Here is a 13,524-nt window from a genome sequence, read left to right on the forward strand (position 1 = left end):
TCACTAGAGTCAATCACTCGCTCAAATTAGTTAAGTTACTTGAATTGAAGTCACTGGTATTCAGGTAGCTTGATGTCAACTTTCTGTTCACGTAAGTTAAGCTACTTGAATTCAAGTGGTTTGAATTTGGAAGTGACTTGAGGTGTTCTTTCAAGCCTCGAGTGAAGTTGACTGTTCGCGTATTCCTGAACAAAGGTTCCCAAACCTCTTAGCGATTGTTCTTTATCTTCTTTCTAGTATCTTCCAAATACAGCAGTGCACATTTAAATTCCAGCAGAGTCGGGAGTCGGCATTGTAATTCTCGCGTAACAGGTCGAGATTTTGTTCCAGGAAAAAATTCGAGTTCGAGTAGGTCTGGGTTAGGTTGGATTACACTCGCTTTCTACATAATAAGTAGCAGAGCTGGGTCATTGAAATTTAGAAGCAACAGCTCTATTGGAATTGAAGCGTAACGAAATACTATCAAGGTTGCAAACACATTACTGTCACGTCACATGAAATCATGTTACATATCTGTACCTAAAGCCAGAGTAACCCAAGTCCTTTTTTGTTATTTTTCAGTAGAGTCGAAAAACAAATGCAACCACGTATTAATTAACATAGTATTCGAAGTAGTTTATACTACTAAATTTCCTTCACTTACTTAACTAAATTCCTATTATTCTAATAAAACGAAGAGAGAGCAATGAGATCCTGTAAGAAACTTAATTGTGGAAAAAATGAACTTGGGTTACTCTGGCTCTGAGGTACAGATATTATAACAAATTTGTTTTATATTATAGCAAAATAGACCTAAAACAAAGGAGAAATTTTGTCTCACACTATGGATTAACTATAGTTTGTAACGTGAGTTCACGTGACGTGGTAATAGTGTTCACACCCTAATTCCATGTCCTTTACTATCTCATAAAGACAGAGAAATAGGAAAAGGGGACAAGTTCACGTGGCGCTTAAATCAACTTTCTTCGTTCTAAAATTGTAGAATCACATTTTTCAATTAGTATATTTATTCTAGCCGCCTATCGCCATTTCTCACATTCGATTAGTCGACGTCAGAATATCCATTAAACGTGAAATATTACCGTCAGCTGCAATTCACTGAGTTGCATTGACAGAGAAAGGATCGCGAAGACGAGTAACATAAGTAAGACGAGATAATTGCAGTCACTGTGGTTTAGGACCGCGAATGCAATCGGAAGTATCGTACATATCTTTCTGAGGCGTACGCGTTGGAACGCCTGAACAAAATTGATGCATAGAACGGATGTAATTATATCAAATATTTCTACGTATCCACTTGAATTCTTCATTTCTTGCGAATCGTATCAATTCACCAAGATAATTGAATATTTTATACCTGTTCGTGGAAGTGTTGCATGCTTTGCGATTCCTCGAATCTGTTTTTCATAGTAATCGTGATTGATATTTTTAATCTTTTGGTAACTAGAAAATATTAGTAATCATTTAGTAAGTAATTAGTTTTGCGATTATTTTCCCTCAGATCTGGATTAACCGGTAAATTTTGATGTATCTGGCGTAACCAGATCCTGATGATAAGCGAAATACTCGACTCCCTACTATGCGCATTAATATGATATTTCAGGATTCTTTTGCAACAGTGTTCGTCTCGTAATTATAACAAAATTCCATTAGTTTAGTTTAAACGTTATACTATGATACAATTAATTCATTTACGAGGAATGTAATAAAGATGTACATTGTAACTGTTAATATCTGGTATCAATCTTCACATTTCATACAAATACCTTGAAATTAACGTAAATAAATCCCATTCCACTATGCGAGTATTTCATAACAGAATCAATTAAAAATTTAATGAGGCAATTTTTTAAAAGCTCTAACAAAATTTAATAATTATAATACTATAAATAAACTCCCTTCCATCAAAGATAAAATGTTTTATAAATCGATTATTTGAGAAAAATTTGTTAATAACCCTCTTCGTATCATTAGTAAAAGTATGCAAAATAGGTATCTCGCCTACAGTATTGTATAGACGACATTATAGTAACGAGATATGCAATCAAATACTATAATAATTTAAGTAAAATTCACTTGTTATAAACTACAATTACTTTAAAACAGCTTCTAACTAAATTAATTTATATCTTATTTGAATGATCATCTTGCTTTACCTTAAGCCTCACAGTCTTCAATAGTTCTCTACGCCATTCTTCTCTATCTTAAACAAAACGGAAGGCACGACCTGTCCCCATTGTACGACCCACACTACACGAACGCCGATAACTCAATACAGGTCTTCGCACGACCGATCTTCCGTCACGATTAAGCCACGCGCACATTCATCGTTTTCAATCTAGCTTGCTTTTTACCTTGTCGAATTGAATGCTGCTCGTTCTGTGTTAATCGTATGCGAAAGAACCGGAGACCAAGCGCGAGGACTTCGTGTTAAAGGCTGCCACGGAAAACCTGTAATTGGATTAACCGTAAAAACGATCGCGTGGGAATTTCAGATTCACCTGTCGTGCCGCTTCTCGACTACTAGTTTAATATGGAAATTTAGTCGAATCGCTATTGTAGTCTGCGATTAACGATCGCTGCTAACAAATTGGGAAGGTAAACGGAGCGAATAATCCCATCGAAGCGGGAAATATTGGTATCGAGTTGGTGATGATCTTTCTATTACATTGAATGGGGACACTTGCTTCGTGGTGGGATAAATTCGATACTTTTTTAAGAATTTAATTCCTACGTGAAGTTTATTAAAAATTCTATCACAGTGGCAGTGATTTCAAGTTAACACAAATTATATTTAATTCAGTTTTATATTTATTGTGTAATGTTCTACTTCTTCTAGTAGAATAACAGTGATTTTTTATTTATACTATTCGTAATTGTGTAAATTAGTGTTGTGTTATTTGTTACTAGGGAAAGATTGTCAAAATTTACGTGAGATATGTAAAATAAGGAGGAGTCACGTAATAGTTAGTTTCATAATAACCAATATAAATTATGATAAAATTAATCGGTTTAGCGTGAAATGAACTTTCCACTTAAATAAGAGATAAATTTCACTCAATTAATAAACATGACAAGCCAAGTTCAGCGTGCATAGAAATCCGATATTTCACAAGCATAAAGTAATAACCTATTAATAATCGTTTTAGTACCATAAACAAGCTATCTATCAAATTTAATTAAATTACAGTATTCCCACCTCTCGTTATAAGTTCAAGATTCAATGGCTAAAGTGTTTCCAACAGTATCAATATTCTAACACATAATACATCAAGTACAATACTCAAACCTCTTCCCAGAGTTTCACTAAACCCTTTTTGCATAAAGTATAAATTGAAGGACTCGTACATAACTAAACTGACTCTTATCAATTTTTGTCCTCTTTTAGCAGCGCCAAAAAGTATAGTATCTTTCATTGTTGTTCAATTGATTAATGTTCTTTTTAATAAAATATTCATTAGAGTGAACTCTACCCTCCACAATATTTCTCTCATCTGTCTCCATCAATAGCATCATCCTTCCTAAAAAATTCATCGTCCCCCAATTAAGCCACACAGGTCAGACTTAAGAGAGGACCCTCGTGTAACAGATCCAACAATTCCATTTGCATAAATCAATACAATAATATGTCAAAAATAGATCTAATAGGATCGAATTTTAAACTATAAGCATATTGTCATCTTATTGGAAAGATAAATACGTTTTTCTCGATTCCATGCTCTTAGAGGTTTCAGTTCCCTCTCAAAAAACTCAAGAAAAACCATCTACTTTTAGTGTTGCTACACGAGAATCTCTCCTTAATTAGCCGAGATCAGTTACTTAAGTTTAAAATTCATTAACAAGTTCCATCGACGTCGATATCCCAGCACGATTCACGTAGCTGTTCACTATTGTTCTTGTCTGTTCCTCCAAGAAGTACAACGAGGGTCAGATCCACGCAGCGAAGTTATAGTCCATCGAATTTTAAACTATAAGAATTTGAAAACCTTATTGAAAAATCTAAATACATTTTCCTCGACTCCATGCTTTCACAGGATTCAGTTCTGTCTAAAAAAATTCAAGAAAAAGCATCAACTATTACTATTACTACACGAGAATCTCCCTCTTAATTAGCTAAGATCGGTTAGCCAAGTTTAAAATTCATTAACAAGTTCCATCGACGTCGATATCCCAGCACGATTCACGTAGCTGTTCGCTATTGTTCTTATCTGTTCCTCCACGAAGTACAACGGGGGTCAGATCCCCACAGCGAAGTTGTAGTCCATCGAATTTTAACCGTTTGAGTGCCACTAGTCATTATTATTTCCCAATCGATAATTGCCACGCGACGCGATAGCGCGTGTCATATTCTGTTATACTCTATTTTACATTACTAAATTTATTATATTATTATAGTCATGATTGTTTATAAGAAAAAAACAAGTACGTCTACAAACTGTAATATTACTCCAACTTTGTTTTAAATTATCTAAAATTGAATGGTAACAGTAAGTCACGTATCGACAAAAATCGGGCGTGTTGTGATCGTCGAATTCGCAGCCCAGATAGCTGGCACTGTTCGAGCGACAGAGAAGAAACGCAAAATCGCTCCTTGGCACTCAAACGGTTAAACTATAATCATTTCGAGACGTCATTAGAATTTTAGAAGTTTCAGTTCTCTCTCAAGAAATCCAAGAAAAAGCATCTACTTTTCCTGTTGCTACACGAGAATCCTCTCTTAATTGGCCAAGATCATTTGGCCAAGCTTAAAATTCATTACCAAGTTCCATCGATGTCGACGATTCACGTAGCTGCTCGCAATTGTTATCTGTTCCTCCACCAGCACAATAGGGGTCAGATTCACGCGGTTTTACCGTTTCCCAGCGAGCGTTACATGTGTAACGGACGAATCTCGAAGAAGGTCGAGTCATAACGGACGGCTGCTCGGACAACTGGCCTCTGGTTTTCACTCTTTTTCTAGCCTGTTCGCTACGATCGCCGCGGCTCCCCTCGTCGCGCGCCTCTTATCGGCAGCATCGCGCCGCGTCATACCATTTTACATCGATCCCTCGGCGGCGAACGGATCGAGCGGCGAGGCTGCTCTTCCTCGATCGCTCGGACGCGATTTCTCCGCGTGTTTCACGGTGTTCCCATTCCTGTCGCGTCTGCGTCTCGTCCTGCTGTTCCTGGTGCGCTCATTTTTTGCTTCTTTCCGTTTCTGTGACGTCGTTCCTGCGATGGGCGGTCTGGTGTTGCCAGAAAGCTGCTCGAGCGAGTTTCTGGGCAAAAGGGAATAACGATAGGTTATTTAACCCCTTTGGATCTGGTTTTTCAAAAACGAAACATATGAAGGCGAGGCGTGTACATCTTATGTCAGATAGTATGTACACGATGCCTTGGAGACGTCTGTTTTGTGCTCAGTTTACGCCTGAGCGTCTTGCGAGATAATTTGGATATATGAGAAATATCCAACAGTGTACGTTTTAAAGACTTTCGAAATTTATGTCTATAGGATGTCTTAAAGAGTTGTTTGGCGACTTAGAAACGTATAATGTTTTCTGAACGTGTTATAGACGTAATTTGGATGACTTAGAAATTGCCTAATGTAAATGTCGCTTAAGGGTAGTTCGCTCGAAAGTGTATGAAGAATGGAAAGATTTCGTGAATTTTTCTAAAGCTGTAATTCGAACAATTCAGATTGAGGAAAAATAATGGAACAAGCCCTCTTATATTTATTCAACAGTGTTTATAGATGCATCAATTAATTCTATACACATACAATAAACACTGTCTTCATAGCCTTAATTCTTTCAGTATTGAAATTTGAATACATAAATATTTTAGTTGCTAACTGAATGCGAATATTTAACAAAAAAATTTTCCCATAGTCTTGAATTCTATGAATTCTGTGAATTCCGTGAATAGTTCTACTAGTAACATAGTTTGCTCATGATAATGGTAGTGCTAATAAGAATTCACATGACAGGCAATGTATCCAGGTCACTGCAGTATTTCATCAAACTACATGTTTTATAAATTTATAATTTTCTAGGCTTTTAAAAAAAAACATAAGTTTGAGAATATTGAAGTTTACTATTTTTTATTATTTGCTAATAACAGTTAATGATATGCATATACACCAAACATGTTCATTCATCATAAATGGCGAAGTGGATACGTGTATCACGTTACTAATAAATTAACAGAAATTGTGCAGGTATAAATTCTGAATTTCACATATTCGAAACTATCAAATTTGTCAATTTTAGAAGTTGTTTTACGTATTTATTGTGAGTTCAGGATTCTATTCTTTAAACGCTGTTATTTTGCTTTTGATTATACGCGAACAAGTTTTGGATATTGTTGCAACCTTAATAAATGTTTTACACGAATATTCAAATTTCTTGGATGTCAAAACAGTCTGAAGAATAATACCCTTATATTTCAACTTTCGACTCAGATTTCGTTATTGCTCAAAACTTCTGAACACACGATTTATAGCTTCAGATTATGCAGATTATCCTCGTACGACAAATCCATTGTCGTAATCAGCTACAGAACGATTTTAAGTAGAGTATTGAAAGAGATATACGTGCTTTGTACTATATATATAAGACGAAGATACAGGAAAGAATAGGAAATAGAGAAGAAGATGATGAAGCTATTGATGATACATTCACTCCAAATGCTGAAATCAGGTTCTGTAAATATCACAAATATGTTGTCTAGACTCTTATGAAACAGTGTAGTCTAAAGAAGGCTTGCATTCTATCTCGCAATCATAAGATTTATTATAACGCAGTTAGAAATCGAATCGTCAATATTTGAACTTGAAACAGAAGACAAAATATAGCCAATTATTTTAAACGAAAACTGTCTAAAATATTCTCTAAAAAGAAAATTTAGAATCAAAAAATTCTATTTTATATTTTCCACTTACACCATTGACCAAGTGTATAAAACTATTCTGTAACAATGTTGTAAATATTATTTACAGAAACGTTAATAAAATAAAAAATCTACTAATGAAGAAGCTACATGTTCACATTCTTCTTAAAAAGTCGTTTACAAGTTACTGCAAAAAAGTTTAACTTTAATCCTGAATATTCCATTACCATAATACATGGAATCATTCTTGCAATAAAACTTAATGAATAAAAATATGCTTCATGGATACATAGTCCTGCATAGTGATACATTTTTGTTCGTGTAAAAATAGTGTATAATTATAATAGTTCAACTTCGCCAGAAGTAGGTGAAAAAGACGCACACAGGCGAGCAAATAGTTTAAGACAGCACAGAAAAAGATCTCGCAGTGGCTACGATGCGTGAAACCGCGCAATGGATTGTCGGCTCTCGATCTGACCATTTAATCTCTTAAAGACCTCGACCATGAACGCCAGTCTGAATTTATGACATAATTGCTCGCCATTCCGGTTGATTAGTGGCAATGACACCATTAGATTCGCATAACACATTGCAAAGGGCGTAAACGTGAAGAAAAATTCGTGTAATAATTTCAAATTGATGCAATTTCGACATGGGGAATGCATTCGTGGTTCTTTAAATGGTAAAACGATATTTTGTAGTTCTGTAAATAGTTTTACGAGGCGCATGAAATATTTCTAAACAGCTATATCACGCAAAGGAAGAAAAGAGGTAAATTATAGCTACTAATTGTCCAAATCAGGAACGAGAAATAAAGAAAAACTTAATTATGACGGATGTTTATTAGGAAGTAGAGTGTGAAAACAGAAGTAACGAGGATTGTCCAACGGTAGTTTTAAGGTTCTGTTAAGTATAATTCGACAACTCTTGAGAAAATATTGAATTACACTTTTAGATGTCATTAATAACTAAGGATTTATATTAACCAGAACATGCTTAAAAAGAAAAATCAATTAATTTCTAAAGAAAATTTCAACTTGCGCGTTACTTAAAATACAAATGCTGATAAATTCAAATTTCAAGTAAATTTGAATATCAAATAAATCTTCATATCATCGCAATATAATTCAAACGTTTTCAAAGAAAATTTCTACTTACAAATCCTTCTACACACATAGAATACTAAGAAAAGAAAGTCTGCAATTTCCAAGAACCGAGTATCTAATAAATCAATCTTGTAGCACATTCATCAATGCTACAATTGCTTACAAAAGTGACCATGGCAGCTAATCCTTGACAAGAAGGAATTCTCACGGGTTTGCGTTTAGTTATCGAGCAACGATGAGGGTTAAACCGAGAAAGGTTTTCCTCGTAATGTTCAGTATTACCCAGATAACCACGCAGCAAATTACGTCGCGATCCTTTAATACCGCGGAGCACTAAGGAGGAAGATGGGCCGTAACTTTGCGAAGAATTTCAAGAAGGATGGCGGGAAGTGAATGGGAGGGGAATCCGTAATCGAGGAGGAAGCGTGCAAACGCGTGTAGTAATATTGCAATAATATAACATAGTTACAGTGTAATGCCAGAGCCTCGAGACTTTAACAGAAGAAAAAAGAATCGTCTCGATTCGATCCAATTATTTTCCTTCAAGAATGAACGCAGTTCGAACGACTTTATCTTCGAATAAAATTTTGAGTAAATTCTTCCTCGAATAATGTTCCAATAGGAATCACGAAGGAAGTTTCCAGTTGCCAATTCTCGAAAGCATTATGGAAGAAAGAAGAATTTTTGATGTTACGTATGTACGAAGAGTTCTACTCTTCTTACTAGAACACATGTCTGACTATAAACGATCTACTTCTACTTGTGCTCTAATAATTTCACTGCAAACTGCGGTAATAAGAAATTGTATGCAAATTCTATTATTGTCAATAGATGCCTACTTACTTTCTTTCCTTTTAGTCATTTTCATAATATGTCTATTTTTTATATCTAACTTTTGCATAATGTCTCCCATAAAGTTGTAGGATAGGTTATTCAAGGTATTCAATTTATATTACTAATAAAAGGAACGAGCTACTGAAGAAAGGTGTAAGAATGAAAGTTTCAAGAGTACGTATATGATTTCAGTACAAAGAAGAAGAAGTGTTGGACATCGACGCGCTGAATAACACGAAACGAGCTGGCAGACAGGTGTTGTTCTTCAATCGCGTGCCAAAAGTGGGTTCCCAAACATTTATGGAGCTATTGAGGAGGCTGTCAATGAGGAATGGATTCTCGTTCAACAGGGATCGCGTGCAGAGAGTCGAGACGATACGTCTTGCACCTATTGAACAGGTACTGAAACATTCAAGAGAAAGTGTTAACTTCTATTCGTGAATTCAATCAATTGTTAAACCCTCAAGGAACTGTACAGACGATGGACAAGGGGTAATTTTAGACGTTAAAATATTAATGATTACTTCTTGTCAGGGTTTGAAATAAGAAAATAACTACATGTATCTGCAGTTCATTAGTTAATAGATTTTTAGAAATTTCTTTTTCTTCTTTTACTCAAAATTCAGGAAAATTAATTATTTGTTTAGATTCAACGTTAATTTTCAACTAAAATAAAGATAGATGAAGCTATAGCACCTTCTTTTATTAACCATTACTGTTTCAGCTCCAACTTGCCAGGATGGTCAGCGGCTACTCAGAGCCATCCGTATACATAAAACATGTGTGCTTTACCAACTTCACAGAGTAAGTGATTTAAAATTAAGTACTACTGATTTAGATTAGAGCTCTATCAGTAACTATGTAAAGTGAATCATTTACTGGTTAAAGTGTGCTAATATAGGACTGAGATATACAATATTAGCAAAGAATAAATTGGTTTGGATCCAAAAATATTTTCTACAAAAAGGCGAGCAGACTTCAAGTAGTATAGGTCAATCACTGCAAATTCGAAGATTCTGAAGATCTTTCAAAGAGTATCATGAACTTTGCCTATGTCGAGTTATGTCATCTAATTTTTCGAACTCTGACTCGAGATTTTTCTTTCCAGATTTAACCTACCGCAGCCAATTTACATCAACATAGTTCGCGATCCTGTTGAGAGAGTGATATCCTGGTACTATTACGTACGAGCGCCTTGGTATTACGTGGAAAGGAAGCAAATATTTCCCGACCTGCCTTTGCCAGATCCCAACTGGCTGAAGAAGGACTTCGAATCCTGTGTACTTAAGGCGGACCGTGAATGTAGATATCTGGAGGGTGAAATTCACGAAGGGATTGGCGATCATCGCAGACAGACGCTCTTCTTCTGCGGACACAGCGAGAAATGCACGTATGTACCTGTAAAATTGTAATTTCCTGTGCTCGTCTATGGAAAAACCTTGTAAATCGTATCTACCACTTCCGATCGAAAGATTAGAATTAGTTGCTAATTCAACTTATGCTTTATACCTCGGATTTTACTAAAATTTACATATGTAGTAGTCTTTGGCGACGTTTAAAATGTAAGATGTTCAAAAAATGTTTCATTTCTAAAATTTCATAAAATTTGATGTTGATTTTATAGCAGCTGACAAGAGGTACTAGAATTTTCCAAGGATAATTGTACACTGTAATGTAATAAGGAAATTAAGTTGGATTAAATTGAGTCCCCATTTTTTAAATATTAATTGTTTTAAAGGTACGTTTAAATGATCGTAAAATGTGTCTGACTGACAGACTCACTCTACTGATAATGCTACGCTCCATCTAGCTAATACACGCCAGAAGGTGAATGAGTCCGAGTTAGATACATTTCACGCGCATTTAAATGTCTTTAATAAGAGCCAAGCTCATAGCAAAAACGATTAGAATATGTTCCTATTACAAAAATCGTAAAATCTTACAAAGTCTTTTTATTACCAGCTCTTCAATTTATGTTCTCATATCTTCATACTTTCACGATACCTTTTTTCTACCCCACTATCCACAATATTTCTCCCATTCACCCAAATACTCAACCCATCTTTCCCCATCATCAGCATCATCCTCCCTAAAAGATCCTAAAAACCGACCTTTACCAATTTTCGTGTCTTTCTCAACAAAGCAAAAGATACTCCAGCATCTTTCCTCCAGCATACTTACTCAACAGATTATATTTCTTTCTAATAAAGTATTCATCATTTGTCACCTCTAATCTGAAAATATATTCTTTGAAACAAAGTCATAAAGCTTGACGAAAACTGTTTCCATTCTGAATGCCTCAATGAATAACTGAGAAATGAAGCCTCAAACACAATTTTATTCTTTACCTTAATTGCTAATATTACAACTGTTATTACTACTCTAATATTATCTCACTTTTAATTCAACTTTAATTGAACTCTGCTTCCGCAAAGGCCATTCAACACAGTGGGCGCGCTAGAACGAGCAAAGATGGCTGTGGAGAAGCACTACGCCGTAGTTGGCGTGCTGGAGGACGTGAATACCACTCTCACGGTGTTGGAAAATTATATACCCGGATTTTTCCGAGGCGCTACAGACGTCTACTATGGTAATTTTTTTGTTCCACTGTTTATGCATAACTGTTCATCCCGTAAACCTATAATTATAATAGGAAAGTGCTTTGCATACAGACCAGCCTCGACGATAGAATGAGTCACAGAAAAATCGTTAATTAATCCATTATTGACTAGCTTAGAGCGAAACCAGAAAACTCATGGGTTCCCTTTATTTCAGACGAAGTGAACGCGTTCACGAGGATCAACCGGAACTTCTTCAAGCCCCCTGTCAGCGAGGAAGTGAAGGATATGGTGCGAAGTAACTTCACTCGCGAGATAGAATTCTATCAGTTCTGCAAACAGCGACTCTATAAGCAGCTGAGGGCTTTGAAGTTGACGAAGAACACGCCGCCGTCGAGGAGCAACGCTTTGTAACGCTTCGTCGATGAAGGATACGGAAAGTTCCTCAGATTATCGATGCGAGCTACTTCGAGGGAATAGAACAATTGATGAGTACGCTCGATGACGAATCCAGATGATATAGAACATTATGTTTCGTTCACAAGGAGTATTCAACTCTTGTGCACTGTGAACAATTATTAGAATGATTACTCTGTCAATTGACAATGTGTGGCGAATGCATAGAGTCGTTAAGAGCTCATGGATATCGAATGCAATGAGAATATTCATACTGAGCATTTGGCTGTTTGCGTGTAAGCATCGAAGGAAGGTACAGAAAGTACTTGAAGAGTGAGAAACAAATTTTGGAAAGGTAGAAGACGACTCGAGACCACAATATTTCGTTTACAGAGAGTATTCAGTTCTTATGCACTGTGAATAATTATAAGAATGATTACTCTGTCAATTGACACTGTGTGAAGAATACCTAGAGTGGTTAAGTGCTCACGAATAGCGAATGCAATGAGGATATTCGTACTCAGTATTGGGCTGTTTGCATGTGAGCGTCGAAGGAAGGTACAAAAAGAACTCGAAAAAGGAGAAGCTCATTTTGGACAGGTAGAGAAAATGTTAAAGATTGGGAGATCTAATTAGGGAAGTTAGATCATCGGGTTTATCCTGTAGCAAGATTCCTTGCAGAGGATCAGCACAAGGATCGACGTTTTAGTGAACGAATATTCCAATAAGCAATACTAATCGTTACTTACCAGAGCGCGAGCTCTGAATTTAAACACAGGACACTTGTATAAAGTGCAGTCCTTATTTTGTGATTGTTCATCCTATATTATTAACGCGTAATTTAAGGAAGCAGTGACGTAATCGCTAGATAATCGTTAGACCTGTGAATATTCACTATACGAGGCATTAGCTGTATTTATTTATGTCGATGTAAAGCCACCACTTTTAGGTGAAACGCCTCGAGCGTCTGTAAGACACGACGGGGCGTCGTACTTCTTCATTTCTTTCTTTTCCTTTATGATCTGATAATCAATGCGTTGTAAAGACTGACCTAAAAAATGAACACTACTTTGATTGAGGGGTACTTAATATTGTAACAAGACAAAGACACAGGGTAACCGTAGGGTACTGTTTTCCAGGCGACTCCGCCGTTTTTTAACATCGATTTAAGCCGTTTTTTAATGTCCATTTGTTTCCTTTGTTTCGTAATAAACAGCTGCCATTTTCAACTACCATGAGTTTTCTATTTACTCCATCTATTTAAAACGCGCAAGTTTTAAAGTGAAATGTGGACAAATATGTTTTTTTATCTTTGCTACTTATTATTCTGAGATATGAAGTATCTCCAAAGAAACTCCCTTCTTTATCATTCTACTTATACATGTTATTTATTGTGATAGATTATTGTTTAAATCTATATATAAATATAGATTTAAGTTTCGAAAAGTCACGACACTTATGCAATGCAGAACAATGGCAAACACGATACAAGAGTTGTTCTTATTTTAGCGCAGCTAAGAATCCTCTAAAAATACACAGAGGAATCTTGGCCTATCGGAGTGTACGGTTCGTTAGTTCGTTCTCTGTCTTTTTAAGTGTGCTTAAAGTAAGTACCTACAACAAGAAATACTTTTTTAGTCTATGAACTAATAGTTTAACTTTTATTAACGAAACAAAGCTTCTACTTTAATTCTTCGTTGATAAGACTACAACTTTTGCAAGCGCATTCTCTGGAAAGTTTGATCAGTGTGCTGTCTCGAGCG

At 35.8% G+C, this 13,524-nt stretch overlaps 2 protein-coding genes across 4 annotated transcripts in view; one reads left to right on the forward strand and one right to left on the reverse strand.

Moving 5' to 3' along the window:
- The window catches only part of Pip (heparan sulfate 2-O-sulfotransferase pipe), a 73,343-nt gene extending 60,355 nt beyond the window's left edge, over positions 1 to 12,988 (forward strand). For both annotated transcript variants that reach the window (XM_076391978.1, XM_076391977.1), the window contains 5 exons: positions 9,000 to 9,206; positions 9,532 to 9,611; positions 9,916 to 10,197; positions 11,243 to 11,397; positions 11,583 to 12,988. In XM_076391978.1, the coding sequence (XP_076248093.1) occupies positions 9,000 to 9,206; positions 9,532 to 9,611; positions 9,916 to 10,197; positions 11,243 to 11,397; positions 11,583 to 11,779 (921 nt within the window). In that variant the 3' untranslated portion in view covers positions 11,780 to 12,988. The remainder of the gene's footprint in view (positions 1 to 8,999; positions 9,207 to 9,531; positions 9,612 to 9,915; positions 10,198 to 11,242; positions 11,398 to 11,582) is intronic.
- Gbs-76a (Glycogen binding subunit 76A) overlaps positions 1 to 13,524 on the reverse strand; it is a 104,800-nt gene that overhangs the window by 18,900 nt on the left and 72,376 nt on the right. The window lies entirely within an intron of this gene.

This window comes from Calliopsis andreniformis, chromosome 2 (assembly GCF_051401765.1).
Source record: "Calliopsis andreniformis isolate RMS-2024a chromosome 2, iyCalAndr_principal, whole genome shotgun sequence".
NCBI classification, from domain to species: Eukaryota; Metazoa; Arthropoda; class Insecta; order Hymenoptera; family Andrenidae; genus Calliopsis; species Calliopsis andreniformis.